A 14095-nucleotide genomic window follows, 5' to 3' on the forward strand; every position below is an offset into this window, starting at 1 on the left:
CCGGAAGGGGTTCTGGAGGCGCCGGGTAGGGGGGCGCGGAGCATGCTGGGAGCCGATGGGCGGATCTACCTCTGCGCCGGATGATGACGCCACCGAGCCGAGACGCTGTAGTTTTTGGACTACAATTCCCATCATCTTTAGCTAGTAAGACCAGGGCTCAGGGATGATGGGAATTGTAGTCCGAAAAGTGCTGGAGGCCCAAGATTGGGCAACCCTGGACTCGATGACCCCGGGACCCCGCCCTCCCCCTGGACTGGGCCTCGCCTCCCCTTCCAGACCCCCGGCTGGTGCTTGCCCAGGTCCAGGGGCGGCCGAGCTTCCCTCTGGGCAGAAGTCCGGCTGCTTGACTCGCCCCTCGACGAGGCCGGGCGAGCTCCGCCAAGCCCCCTCTTCCCCCGGACGGGGACGCTGCCCCTTTTGCAATGCACAGCGACTGGGACCCCCAACACACACACACCACGAAGAGTCTCCCCGGCACGTCACCAAACCATTCACTCCCGCACATGCCCTGTCTTTCCCCTGTCAAAGCAAATCCTCCAGTGTCAAGAGAAAATAACAGCAACATCTCTGCAAAGGCGTTGATTGCATCTGCAAAGGGAGCTCAGCTCAGGCGCCTGAGACTCCAACAAAGGAAAACAGGGAAAGTGTCAATACCAAATGTAGCAATTTGCTGAGAACTGTATCCATGTACAGTGGTACCTCGGATTAAGTACTTAATTCGTTCCAGAGGTCAACCTGAAACTGTTCTTAAACTGAAGCACCACTTTAGCTAATGGGGCCTCCTGCTGAAGCCCGATTTCTGTTCTTATCCTGAAGCAAAGTTTTTAACCTGAAGCACTATTTCTGGGTTAGCGGAGTGTGTAACCTGAAGCGTATATAACCCGAGGTACCACTGTAGTGGCTCAATGAGAGAATGAAATTCATAGGAAATCACTCATATCAATCTTCTCAGTTCCAATGGCATTTAGGATCCAGGGAAATTAGGTATAAGGGTGATATCCTGCCCCAAGAGTGTCAGACAGATCGCCATCTCAATCACAATGCCTACTACCCACCCCATAGTGGGATGGTCAAGACAAAGGGGTGTATTTGGCTTGACTTCAGGACCTGGAAACTATAAATGCTTTCCTTTGTACTGTGATGGAGTAAGTGTAAGAGACTATATTTGAGTGACAGGGGCATGCCAGGATCTCAGGTTCTACCCGAGACCACACCTTTTATGACATATCTATGATGTCTTGATGATGCATTCTGAGATGTATTATGGGAAACTTTGGAAAGCTTTGAAATACAGATGTAACCCATTGATCTGGGCTTCTCTCTGCTTCTATGTTGTAGCTGGGAGCCTTGTTGCAACAATAAAGATCAGGCCTCTTGGCCGCTGCTTTGCTTCAATTTCTTGGCTGTAGTCTTGTTCGACCTTCCAACCTAAGCCTGCGGAACTCACTGCTGCAGGAAAATATCTGCTCCTTGCATCTGCCATTGGGCGGGGGGAGGAGAACCTGAGCATGCTTAGAAGCACTTGGCCCTAATTGCCAGTACGTTATGTGAACAGTGCGGAGCCACTCTCTTCCCGTGCGCATTGTAGAAGGGATCCAAAAACCACGCACTCGAAGACAGGCTCAGAATAAAAGCAGGGCGATACATTTCAGAACTGGGGGTTTAAAAGTCTTTACTTAGAGGTACTGCCAACACACGCAGCCTGCAGGCAAGTCCAGAAACGCACCTGACAGCCGGCTGCGCAAACACACGTTTTGAAATAAAGGACAGTGGCTCCAGGCCCCTCTGCTCTTTCCAACGGGCCAGGATCCGGATGTGGGAGCCCAGGCCAAGAGCTTGCCAAAAGAGCAGGCAAGCCAGGCCAAGCACCCCTCTGAAGACAGGCAGGACTGCCCCAGCTCAGCTCCAGGCAGGACTCTCAGTGCTTCTCCAGGGCTTTGGCAAGGAGCTCGTTCAGCCGGTTCACCATCGGCCGGGGGTCATCGTTCAGGCCTGCTGCTATCATGGCGTTGTCGTAGATCTGCCAGCGAAGGAAGGAACAATGAAGCGGGTCGGGGTAGAGGGGGGGCTACCTTGGCTTACTGTGTCCCAGAGTATGGCAGGAGCACCAATGGACAGAGATGGGATTCTGCTCTGAATGCCAGCCAAGAGTGGCAAGGAAAACAGGACAGGAGGGGCCCATTTCCCTCAGTAGCTGCTCTCCTGGGGGCTGGACTACATGATCTGCTTGGCCTCTTCCAACTCTATAATTCTATGATTCTTCTGCCCACCCCTCGAAAGCTCTCAGAGAGGCCCAGGGAATCCATGTGGGGGTGGCAGGGGGTTACACTGTTCCCTGCTTGTGCAGGTGCCAGTTGTTTCAGCTCCAGACATTGCAAAGGCACTGGATGCCTCCCCCACCCCTTCCCACTGCTCTCCTGAGGGCATGACGAGACGCTGGCAGTCCATGTGCCCCTCTGTGTGCCTAGGCTTCTCCTCTGAGGAAGCAGAAGCTAGCTCACCTGGTCAAGCAGCAGAAGGGCCAGATCTGGCTGGCTGGAGCGGAGCTGGTTGAGCTTCTTGATCAGAGCGTGCCTAGCAAGGGAAGACGGAGGAGCAGCTTGAGCGCTGCAGCAGGCAGAGCGCATGGGCTTCCTTCCCCAAAGCCTCCTCTCCACCTGTGTCCTCCCCAAGGAGAGCCCTTGCAGAGGTCCCAAAGGGAGGCATCCGAAAGCAGGGTGAGAGGGCGACAATGCGGTTCCCAGTGCATCACGTCCAGGGATTCCCCCTCCCCCAGTTCCAGCTCTGGCTGTCCCCCCGCCCACCCCCAAATCCAATACCCAGTATTGATCTCCAGCGTGGGCTGAAGGATCTGAGCTCGCTCCTCAGTGGTCTTGGCCAGTTGCTGCATCCGGAGGAAGTGGCGGGCAGCACCCATCTCCAGGACGGTGATCATGGCCGGGTGCATCTCCAGGCGGGGAGTCACCTGTAGGGCAGCAGGAAGGAGGGGGGTGAGGTCAAGGCTAGCAGCCCCTCCTGCCTCCCCACCAGGTCCCAGGAAGCAAGCCAACCTCCTGGCTGCTGAGAGGAAATGGCAGGCCAGTACATGGGTTTGCCCAAATCCCTCACAACTGCCCTTTCCAGTCATTTATGCTCTCAGCCCTTCACACAAACAGTCATCACCATCCTGACAGGTCACACTGTGGCTGCAGAAACAGCTCCCAGCGACGCCCGTTCCTGGAAAGGCCTCACTGAAGCCCAAAGTCCTGCCAGGCCCAGCCAGGGGGCTTCCCGAGACCCAAGCCCTCAAGGTGGCCAAAGTGTTCTCCCTAGATTGTGTGCAAACTCAGGCCTCCCACTCAGTCCAGAGTGGCGCATGCTCTGGTTATCTCCCACTTCGATTACTGCCATGCGCTTTATGTGGGGCTACCTTTGAAGGTGACCCAGAAACTGCAACTAATCCAGAATGTGGCAGCCAGACTGGTGACTGTGAGCGGCCGAGACCACATAACACCGGTCCTGAAAGACATACATAGGCTTCCAGTATGTTTCTGAGCACCATTCAAAGTGTTGGTGCTGACCTTGAAAGCCCTAAACGGCCTTGGCCCAGGATACCTGAAGGAGCATCTCCACCCCCATCGTTCAGCCCGGACACTGAGGTCCAGCTCCGAGGGCCTTCTGGCAGTTCCCTCCCTGCGAGAAGTGAGGTTATAGGGAACTAGGCAGAGGGCCTTCTCGGTGGTGGCGCCCGCCCTGTGGAACGCCCTCCCACCAGATGTCAAGGAAATAAACAACTATCTGACTTTTAGAAAACATCTGAAGGCATCCCTGTATCAAGAAATGTTTTGTGTCTGATTTTACAATGTTTCATGTGCTATAAGCCACCCAAAGTGGCTGGGGAAACCAAGCCAGATTGGGAAGGTATAAATAATGAAATTATTGTAATTATAACTTGCCCGCCTGCCCCCCTGCCCCAGACCCTCACCTTGATGGCAGCAACCCGTGGGCCAAGTGCATTCCTCATCCAGGCCAGGAGCTCCTCTGCAACCGAGGCGCTCAGAGACTCTTCTGCTGCAGGAGGAGGAGGAGCAGGAACACAGTGGGATGGATCAGGGTGGGGGAAGAGGAGAGAAACCCCTCAGTCACAGCCACAAAGTCCTTCCTGAGAGGGTGGGGAGTGCTGACAAGAGGCCAGCCTCTGGGACACCTCCTGGGGTATTCCCACCCCTCCACGATGGGTGATTCCCCACCTCCTCCAAGCTAGGCAGCCAACTCTGCTTGAAAAGGGCTCACACTCTCTTCCTGCCGCACAGCAGAAGCCCACCTGGGTGCTTCTCCTCAAACTTCTCCTCCTTGTAGTGGTCGACGACAATATCCGTCTCCACGGACATCAGCTTCTTCTTGTCAAACTCCCGGAGGTGCAGGAGGGTCAGTTCGTCAAACTGCTCATAGCAGAAGAGCACCTGTGGGGCCCAAATGGGGGGGGGGTGTCCTCAGTTCCAAGGAAAGGAAGAATGACCGCCACCACCCCGGCACAGGGTTCCTCCTCTGCTCCCGGTGCCCAACCCCAGAGCGCTTGCTGGGAAAGGGGCTCCCACAGGCCCCAGCTGGGGCTTTGCTTCCCAGGCCCCCCTTTGCTCTCCTGCTCACCTCCACATCCTTCTTCTTCATGGCTTCGTAGTAGGGCGAGTGCTCGGCCAGGTGGCGGTTGGGAGAGCACAGGTAGTAGATGTTCCGGCTGCCAGCCTGCATGCGGCCGGCGTAGTCCGAGAGGCTGGTCAGCTGGCCAGCGGGCAGCGCCGAGGACTCGTAGCGAAGCAGCTTAGCTATGTCTTCCTGTGAAGGAGAGTCCCGTCAGTCAGAGGGCAAAGGAGGCAGACCCCTCACCCTTCATCAGGGCATCCGCTGCCCAAGTAAACCACTTTGAGGGTGTGTTTTGCAATCCAATTTTATGAAAGAAATGAAGTAGGTGGCATCACACCCGGTTTCCCACCTCCCTCTGGAAACTTGGCAAGAATAAACCTGGCCCCTCAGCTGTCCCTCGACACACCTTGACATCCTGTTCGGCGATGGTGACAATCCCCTCGCGCATGAAGAGCCCGTAGTCCTCAAAGAACTTGGCGTACTTCTCGGGGTCCTTCTTGCTCTGCTCAATGAAGAACTTGATCAGCCTCTGCTGCAAGACTCCCCGGAGCTTCCTGCAGGACAACACCCAACATCAGGGAGATGGCGGGGGGGAGATAAGTGCCTGCAAGCCCCAAAGATTAAAAGAGGGGCAGGAGAGGCAGCGGAGGAAAGACTGCAGACAGTGACAGGCCGAAGCACCTCTGGCCGGGAGGGGGGTTTCTATTCTTTCCCCCCTTCACCAAAAGATTTGCCTAGGTGCCATGTGCAATCTAAGTGAAGTTGGCATTGCTCTGAAGAAATTCCGATGAAAGAAGAACGGCAGACGAAATTAATGGACTATGCAGAATTGGACAAAATGACAGGAAGGATTCGAAACCTGCGGGACCAGAGATTTACAGAAGATTGGAAGAAGTATATGAATTATTTGAAGAGCAACTGTAATCAACAAATTACGCTAGTAGGACTACAAGAAGTTTTGTACGGAGAAATATACGAAGTGTTACAAAGCAGAAAAAGATAAGAGATATTGGTTATGAGTTTGAAATGTAATAAGGAAAATAAGAAATGCATACTAAGAAATTAGATTGGGAAATTTTCAGACAGGACTGATAGAAGTAAAAAAAAATTGAATAAGATGTAAAAGTATGTTTAATTACTGCTGAAAATGATAAGTTTAAAAACTAATAAAAATTTATATATATAAAAAAGAAGAAGTTGGCATTGCTCTGTGACCAAGAAGCCTCCCAAAAGCATTTTGACCAATCGCACCTCTGCCTGCTGGGATCCCAATTCCTGGCATTAGCCACAACAGGTGCCAGGGCTAATGGGAGCAGGAGTCACAGCAACACCGGGAGGGCCCCAATCCCTGCCCCCTGGTGACGAAGAAGGGAGCAGGCCTGCAGGAGAAGGTGCCAGGGCCCAGCCCAAAGGAGCAGGCAGGAAAGGGGGACCCAATTTTTCTGGCAAAGGGTGTCTAAGGAGGTAACAGAAATCCCTGGGCTAAAGCTGACCAAAAGTCCAGAAGTAGCACTGTTATCAATTTACGATGGAGTGGAAGGATTGCAGGCGATGAAGGACTTGCTCACAAATTTATTGACAGCTCCACGAGTTATTACAGCTAGGAAGTGGAAGGGGCAAACAGAATATAAAATAGAAGAATGGTATAAAGAGATGTGGGATATAGCTATTAATGATACATTAACATGTGCCACTAAGGTAAGACGGGGAATACTCGGGAGAAATGACTCTGAGGAGATATGGAGGGTGTTTGTAGAATTTGTACTGTTAGAACGGAAAGGGGTCAAACCATCGCAAGAGGTGTTGAAATTTTGGGAGGTTGGATAGTTACAATGGAATGGTCTCAGTAGTGGGGTGCACATGTTTATTCTTATTCTTTATTATTACTTTGTCAAAAAAATAAATAAAGGAAAGGGGTGTCGTGAATTCTCCATGGCGCTTTAGCAGAAATGCTCAGAGTTCCAGGTTCTTCAGTGCAGTATATACCGGTATATTGTGAGCTATATATACAAATATCTACAGGCTATAATAAACTAGCAGTTCATAAAGTCAAACAGAGTACCTGGCTGCACTTTAAGGCAAATAGGAAGATCTTTCTATCTCTCTCTCTCTGACCACACTCCTCTGCACCACCACCTTTACTGCTGGACAGGTTTCCCTTTTAAACCGATGACAGCCAATCAACTGACAGCACACTACTGCCGAGTCTTTCTGACCCAGCACTTCCATAGAAAGTATTGCAGGCGGATTGCATCAGCAGCTGCATCAGCCAGCAAACTCAAGCCTGCAGACTTACTATCTCACACAGCATTCTGTGAATCCCGACAAGGGGAACCTTGGAGGCCCACTGCCAGCCAGAGCAGCCGACACTGGGCAGGGCAGACCAACAGCCTGCCTTGGGGGAAGGCGGATCAGCGAGCGGAGCCTCACACGCCCCCTTGGAGGCCACGGCAGAATCGCTTCCAGGAAAGCCCCAGGGCCAGAGGGTGGGAGGGTGCACACACGGACTCAGCCCACAGGTAGCTCACCTGACGAGTGCGCTCTCCTGGAGCAGCTCCCGGCTGAGGTTCAGAGGGAGATCTTCGCTGTCCACGACTCCTGCACCAAACAGAGGGAGGGGCAGCGTCAGGGGGAGGGAGGGCAAGGGGGAGCCGTGGCCCAGAAGCAAACCCCCTGCCTGCCCCAGGGCACCTGCAAAGGGGTGGGTGGCTACCTTTCAGGAAGCGGAGCCATTTCGGCAAGATGTCCGTGGCTTTGGTCAGGATGAGGACCTTGCGGCTGTAGAGAGCGACGCTGGAGCCCAGCTCCCGGCTGACGTCAAACATGGAGGGCTTCTAGAGGCACAGGAAATCATAATAATGGCGTTATTCTTTCTACCCCACCCATCTGACTGGGTTGCCCAAGTTGAAACCGGATGTTCTGCCAGGTGGGAGGGACCCGGCTCAACCTCTCTCCTGGGGTGGGGCTGCCCCCCCTCCTGCAGACCACCCCTCAGTGCCTCTGGAAGGGAGTGGGGCTACCCCCAGGGCCCTCACCGCCTCTGGGACGTAGAAGATGCTGCGGATATTGAGAGGCGCGTCTGTCTTGTAATGCAGGACGTAGCGCGGCTCGTCGTAGGCCTGAGCAATGAAGCGGTAGAACTCCTTGTGCTGCCAGTCCCCAATGTCCTTTGGCTCCAGGGTCCAGAGGGCCTGCGCAGAGGGAGGGGGGGACAGGGATGCAGAGGCTGCTGAGGCATTCAGAGGGCACAAGAGACAGCCAATGCCATTGCTGCCAGAAGGAGTCTGGTCCAGAGGCGAGCCCAAAACACCCCGAGGCTCCAGGCAGAATAGCAAAGAGGAGCCCAGAATAATTCTCCTGCCCGCAAAGCGGACCAAGCGTGGGACTAGGAGGGCATTGGCAACCTTCTCCAAGCCACTACCCCACCCTGAAATTAAGAGGCCATGGGAAGAGGACCCGGCATTGAGAAGCATCCTCCACTGTCCTTCTGGCAACTCACAGGAGAGAGCAAATGTTGCCCCTGTGCTCCAGAGGGGGAGCTGCTCCTCAGAGCCACTTGCACAGGACCCCCACAAAGCCCAGGGTGAAGGCAAAATCCCAGGCAGGGCTTCCTGGCCCAGAGCCTTTCCTAAGAGCGGCTCCTCCTCACCGGCACCTTGTTCTGAGCAGGGCGGAAGAGGACCGGGAGGCTTCATTTTAATGTTGCACTTTAATCTTGTTTTTAAGTTGTATTTTAATCAACTGTTTTTATACCTGGTGTCAGCCGCCCTGAGGGCGGGGTATAAATAAAAATTATTATTCTGCATGTCTGGGGCCCAAGCAGCGCAAGTCTGCAGCCGCCTTACCTGCATGGCGTTGACACGTCGACCGTTGAGGAAGAGGGGGTAGCCAACAAAGTTGCTGTACTTTGTGATGACCTCTAGTGGAAAGAAGGAAGGGGTTTGATGATCAACCTTAGTCAACAGCCCTGCTCAGGACACCCGAACTCCAGAGGTGCCCACTGGCCCACCCACCCAAGGGGTGCCCAGAAACACGGCAGACCAGCCCACAGCAGCCCACTAGGAAAGGAAAGGAAAGGCAGGGCTGGATGCTGAGGGGATCCTGGAAGGCAGAACCGTGAGCGCATTGAGGTCCACCACAGGTATGTTGCACATGGAGGGCCGGAAGAGGTCAGAAAGGCCCCCCCCCAGCCCCCGCTTCTCAACCTGGCACTTAACAAGCCCAGAAGCCAGTGACAGCGAATCCATGCCATGCCAACGGTCCAACTTGAGCTATTAACTGCCCGCTTTTGGTGGCAGCTCTTTGGAGTCTTGGTCTTCACAGGAGACGCTGCCAGAGACTGAGACGGGGAGCTTCTAGGTGCAAAGCCTTTCTCCCCCCCCCCTCACAGACACCCACTCCCCAAGCCAACCCCCACCAAGCCACCCTGGGGAACCCCACCCAGGTGCAGGGCAATCACCTTTGACGCGCTCCTCGTTGGCGAACTCCTTGCAGTCTTCCTTGAGGTGGAGAATTATTTTCGTCCCTGTTTGAACTCCAGAGGCTTCCGAGATCTCAAATGTCCCAGAACTAGGATTAGAAAACCGTTTCCTTAATAACAATTTGAACAATTTATTTAACTAAAACAATAACGTTACAGTATACGTATCCATGTTTGTTAACTGATGTGGTTAAACAAATTTTTTTTTTTTTTTAACTGGCAGAATCCGAGACCAGGGAGAAGAGTCGGTGGAAGAAGATTGGAAGAAATTTAAAGACTATCTGCAGAAATACTGCAAAATTAATGAATGTTAGAATGATGTTAGATTGAAGTTAAGTGGTTTTTAGCAGCAATGTTATAAAGGAATATGTAAAAATGGATTGTTAACAGGTGATAATCTAAAGTTATAATATATTAAGATAAAAGATTAAGATAAAATCAAAGAGGGAAAGGATTTGCTGAATTAACAAATTTGAACTGGAATACAAAAAAGGGAGGTGTGAGGAGGTCGGGGAAACAAGCAAATGAAAGATAAGATATGGAAAGACTAATCTGTTTTTTAACTGTTTTTATCTTGTATTTTCATTTTCTATTTTTTTTCTATTTTTTTCTTTCTTTTTTCGCTTATTTTTGTAATATGTTGAAACTTTAATAAATATCTTTTTTTAAAAAACAATTTTTTTAAAAAAAAACAGCAACACTAGACTGAGTTTTAGTATGGACTATAATGCAACTTAAATAGAATACTATCTTTAGAAAGATTTTTTTCCTTCAAAAGCCTTTTATTTTAAAAATCCAATTTAAATTGAAAAAATCTGATTTAAATTTTTAAAAATCCAAGATTTCTGCCCGCACCCTACACTTCCTCCTGCCTGCTGCCCAGTCTTGCCCAGGTCCCTCCGGAGCACCACTTACCCATCCGAGTGCCAGCAGTACCCAGGGCTGCCTGGCTCTGCTGACTGTGAGAAAACTTCCACCCGATCCGCCACCATGAAGGCCGAGTAGAAGCCCACTCCAAACTGGCCAATGATCCTGCTGCCGGCTTCCGCCTGGCTCCGCAACGTGTCCAGGAAGGCCTGTGAACACAAAGCCCCTTGCTTGCAGCCAGGCTGCCATGACAGATGTCTAGCCGCTTCCCAACAACTCAAAGGGGGGTCACCAAGGTGCCAGTGCCCCCTCTCCTTGTAGCCTCAGGGATTGCTCCGCCCTGGAACTGTGGCAAGCCTAGCTGCACCCCCAGAGCCTGCACCCTCTGCCCCCAACCCTCCTGCCCCGTTACCTTGGAGCCAGACCTGGCGATGGTCCCAAGATTAGAGATTAGCTCCTCCTGGGTCATCCCGATGCCTGTGTCCTGCAGGGAAGAGAATGGCAAAGACATCTGTGCATGTCCTGGCCCCCACTTTGGGATAGGGAGGGCAACGCTCCCCCATCTGCACAGACTCGGGCAAGAGAGACATTTCACAGCAGCATTGTTTCTAGCTGTTTATGAAAGATCAGCTCTGATCTGAGCAATGCAAAAAAGGTTGGTCTATGGGGTCCAGTGCCAAGGTCAGAAGCTAAGTCAGGGCCAAATCCCACCAGACACCAAGCTCATTGGGTAGCTGTGGCCAAGGCCACGTCTCAAGCCAGGCAGAATCCCCACACCAGTCCCCCTTGGGCCAGAGGCAGCAAAATCTCTCCGGTCCAGCGACCTCCCTTGGCAGCCCTGGCCAAGGAGTAGGAACAAATAGAGAAGTCTGGGGAGTTCTGGCGCAAGTCATCCACTCGGCAGCAGTACCTGGATGGTGATGGTTCCTTGTTTGGAGTCTGTCTCAAGGTGGATTTCCAGTTCTGGCAGGATCTCCCCTTTGGACATCAGCTTGTGGCGCAATTTTTCTAAAGCATCACTGCAGTTGGAGATCAGCTCTCGGATAAACACCTGCAGGGAGAGGCCACGCTGATGCAAACAGGCACCACAGAGACAGCAGGGGAGTGGCTCTCGAGTGTGGAGCAGCGCCCCATCCCAGATGGAAGCGGGTCATGCCTTCCACCCCCACTAGTCAAAGGCAGGGGAGACTCCACACACTGTAGCCGCAGGCATCCTCTAGAGCAGAGCTTTCCAAACTGTGTGTCGTGACATGTTAGTGCGTCAGCTGCAGTAATGCTGGTGGTCAACAAAAGAGGTTTAAAGACTGTCTCAAGGCAAATCTTTAAAAATGTAGTATAAACACCAACAATTGGGAAACCCTTGCCTGCGAGTGCTCCAACTGGAGAACAGCCTTTATCAAAGGTGTCATGGGCTTTGAAGACACTTGAACTCAAGACACAAGGGAGAAATGAGCTAAGAGGAAGGCATGCTTGGCAAATCCACTCTGTGATCAACTCCCACCCAGAATCCAATGTCCCCACTGTGGAAGGACGTAAGGATCCAGCATTGGCCTCCACAGTCACTTACGGACTCATTGTTAAAGCCATGTTTATGGAAGACAAGCTACGAGGGATCGCCAAAGAAGAAGAAGGAATGTCACGTGAATGCTCATCCCAGAGCTGGAAAGGGGTTAGTTCAACCTCTGGTTTGCTAGTAAAATTGAATTGCTCTGTCGTGAAACGATGCACATCTAAAAAGTGTGTCACCAACATGAAAAGTTTGTTGGAGCTACCCTGGATTTGCAAGCACACTGCACTGCCGCCCCAGTCTGATCTGATCTCAAGCCCTTCAACTCACTCCCTTTCCTGGGAGCCTGTTCTGGTCCTTGCAGTTCCCAGGAGTTGGAGGGCTTCAGGGAAGCTCCACGGACTGTGGAGTGTGCAGCTTTGAGGAAAGACATGTTGGGCAAGGCGCTACATCAGCCAAATTCCCTAAGAGGTACAAGGACGGCTTCCCAACTGAGGTGAGAGGAGGGCTGAGTCTGTAACGCAGCGCACCGCTTTCCACTAACCTGGGGAAACTAACCAACCCACTGCAGAAGGGGTGCAGTGATGCCCTCCAAATGTCTGCATTAGGGAAGTTGCTTCAAATTAAGGCAGCAGCCACTACCCGGGCTCAGGATCCCCCAACGAGAAGTTAGGGTCAAGCCAGCTCAGCGGGCATGGGCAGTGGCAGGCGCTGGCTCTGCCCTGCAAAAGGACCCTTGGGATGCACCAGGGCAGGAGTGGCCAGCCTACCTCCTTCTCTGAGTAGAGAGAGCGGGCCACAATATCCAGCAGCTCCTTGGTCTCTGCTTGAAACTCGTGCCTGGAGGCAGAACCTGCAAGATGGAGAGGAGGGAGAGGAAAGGGCTGCTGCTGCTGTTCTCGGCAAAGGGCTGCCCCCCTGCCCCTCACAGCAGGGCCCAGGAAAGAGCGTGGCTTGACTCCAGGGGAGGGAGAGCCTGACCTGGGACTGCCTCGGGGTTGCTGGTCAGTCGATGCAGCGGAGGGGCCTCCTCGTCACTCTGGGCAGCTTGCGAGCTGTAACTCTTCCTGGACGCCCAGCTCAGCCCCGGAGGCAACAGCGGAGGGGCCGGTCGGGGCAGGAGTACGGCCCTTGGACCTGAAACAGAAGAAGCATTGGGTGGTGGGCCAGGGACCCTTCTGAACGCGGAGCTTTAGAGGATGCTACCCGCTGTTATAAGAATTCTAAGGTCTCCAATATAGAATAAATGTTCATAAATGTACAAGGCAAATGCACATACGTAAGTATATACTCCACATGTCTGAAATGGTACTGGAGAGCAATCCTGAAGCCATTTTGACTCTCCCAAATTGACCTCAGATATTTCTCTGCAAGGAGGAAGGAAATGGGAGCAGCTTTCCAGTGGTCTTGTAGGGGCTTACACCTCCCTGCACATACAGTCTAGCAAGTATCTGTTAAGCTGAGCACACTATCAATACGTGTAGGAGATTCAGGAAGTGAGTATTTACCATCACAAAAGAATGGCCAGACTGCCCAGAAAATGCAATCAAGTAAGGCATTATCAGGTAGCCTGGCAGACACTCTCAAATTTCTGCTGCAGACCGCCTCCTTCCGTGATGTATGTATGATATTTTGGGGGGTGGTCTTGGACTACAGGGTGGGCAATTTCAAAAATCTTTATAGAGGCCTGTGCACCATTGTTCTGGGCCTCTCTTGTCTGCTTGCAAGGAGGGAGGGAGCTCTGTTGCAACAGTTTATTCTCTGTTAATGAAGATCAGGCTTAGTAGCTGCTTTGATTCTCAATAATACGCTGGTTGGCCTCTGCTTTCTCTAGACGGGGCTCTAAGTACCCCTAAGAGAATTCGAACTGTGGTTCCCAACGTGGGGTACACACCCCATGGGAGAGAATTGATTTTTAAGGGTGGCAATTCAAGAAAGAGTCACAGTGGTACCTCGTGTTAAGAACTTAATTCGTTCTGGAGATCCGTTCTGAACCTGAAACTGTTCTGAACCTGAGGTACCACTTTAGCTAATGGGGCCTCCTGCTGCCGCCACACCGCCAGAGCACGATTTCTGTTCTCATCCTGAAGCAAAGTTCTTAACCTGAAGCACTCTTTCTGGGTTAGCGGAGCCTGTAACCTGAAGCGTCTGTAACCCGAGGTACCACTGTATTAACAGTGAATGGCTTTTAGGCTTCCTCCACGTGAACAGGAGTTCACTTTTTGAATAATAAGGAGAAGAATAAGAATTAAAGGGGGATCAGGAATTGAGAGATGCTTATGTGGGGCATGGGCAAAAAAACGTTGGCATCCCCTGAATCAGACGTCTTTTTCTGGCTCCCCGGGCCAGATCCGCGGCGGGGACGGGGATGGCGCGGCCTGCGGGGTCAGAGGGGGCGGGGGGTCGCCAGGGTCACGCGGCGCCCAGGGAAGCCGCCGCCTCCTGGGGCCTCGCCAGGGCCCGGCCTCCCTCACCTGCTCCCGCCGCCGCCGCCGCGGCTCCCGGCCGGACCAGGAGGCGGAGGAGGCATCGCCCGCCGCGCAGCGCCTCCAGCCTCGCCATCGCCACTCCCGCACGCCCACCCGACTTCCGGCGCGGGAATCGCGTCACGCGAGACG

At 52.8% G+C, this 14095-nt stretch overlaps 1 protein-coding gene and 1 long non-coding RNA gene across 3 annotated transcripts; one reads left to right on the top strand and one right to left on the bottom strand.

The window, feature by feature from the left end:
• The first annotated feature begins 261 nt into the window (after positions 1 to 261).
• Positions 262 to 1395, top strand: LOC308463253. The gene is made up of 2 exons (XR_013979531.1): positions 262 to 679; positions 887 to 1395. It is a non-coding gene; the product is annotated as an uncharacterized lncRNA (long non-coding RNA).
• Positions 1396 to 1655: 260 nt separating this feature from the next.
• On the bottom strand, positions 1656 to 14092 carry TRAP1 (TNF receptor associated protein 1). Of its 2 annotated transcripts, none has more exons than XM_080981446.1 (18): positions 13952 to 14092; positions 12459 to 12614; positions 12248 to 12330; positions 10881 to 11021; positions 10383 to 10454; positions 10019 to 10179; positions 9083 to 9192; positions 8469 to 8542; positions 7659 to 7814; positions 7337 to 7457; positions 7152 to 7221; positions 5030 to 5177; positions 4630 to 4815; positions 4304 to 4442; positions 3965 to 4047; positions 2820 to 2965; positions 2502 to 2574; positions 1656 to 2020 (listed from the first exon to the last, which is right to left on the bottom strand). In XM_080981446.1, the coding sequence occupies exons 1-18, from the start codon at positions 14037 to 14039 to the stop codon at positions 1919 to 1921; spliced, it is 2109 nt and encodes a 702-aa protein (XP_080837572.1). In that variant the 5' UTR covers positions 14040 to 14092; the 3' UTR covers positions 1656 to 1918. The 2 variants fall into 2 exon arrangements, with proteins under 2 accessions (XP_080837572.1, XP_080837571.1); XM_080981445.1 differs by having other exon boundaries at positions 3965 to 4050.
• Between the last annotated feature and the right edge of the window lie 3 nt (positions 14093 to 14095).

This window comes from Podarcis pityusensis, assembly GCF_964106645.2.
Source record: "Podarcis pityusensis genome assembly, chromosome: 14".
Classification (NCBI taxonomy): Eukaryota; Metazoa; Chordata; class Lepidosauria; order Squamata; family Lacertidae; genus Podarcis; species Podarcis pityusensis.

Bases quoted from the DNA above. Each gene is read 5' to 3' on its own strand.
- TRAP1 (XM_080981445.1), bottom strand. From the start codon at position 14,039: ATGGCGAGGCTGGAGGCGCTGCGCGGCGGGCGATGCCTCCTCCGCCTC. The intron at 12,615-13,951 runs GTGAGGGAGGCC...CTTCTGTTTCAG, and splicing joins GGCGGCGGCGGCGGGAGCAG to GTCCAAGGGCCGTACTCCTG. The intron at 4,051-4,303 runs GTGGGCTTCTGC...CTCCTCCTGCAG, and splicing joins GTTTGAGGAGAAGCACCCAG to CAGAAGAGTCTCTGAGCGCC.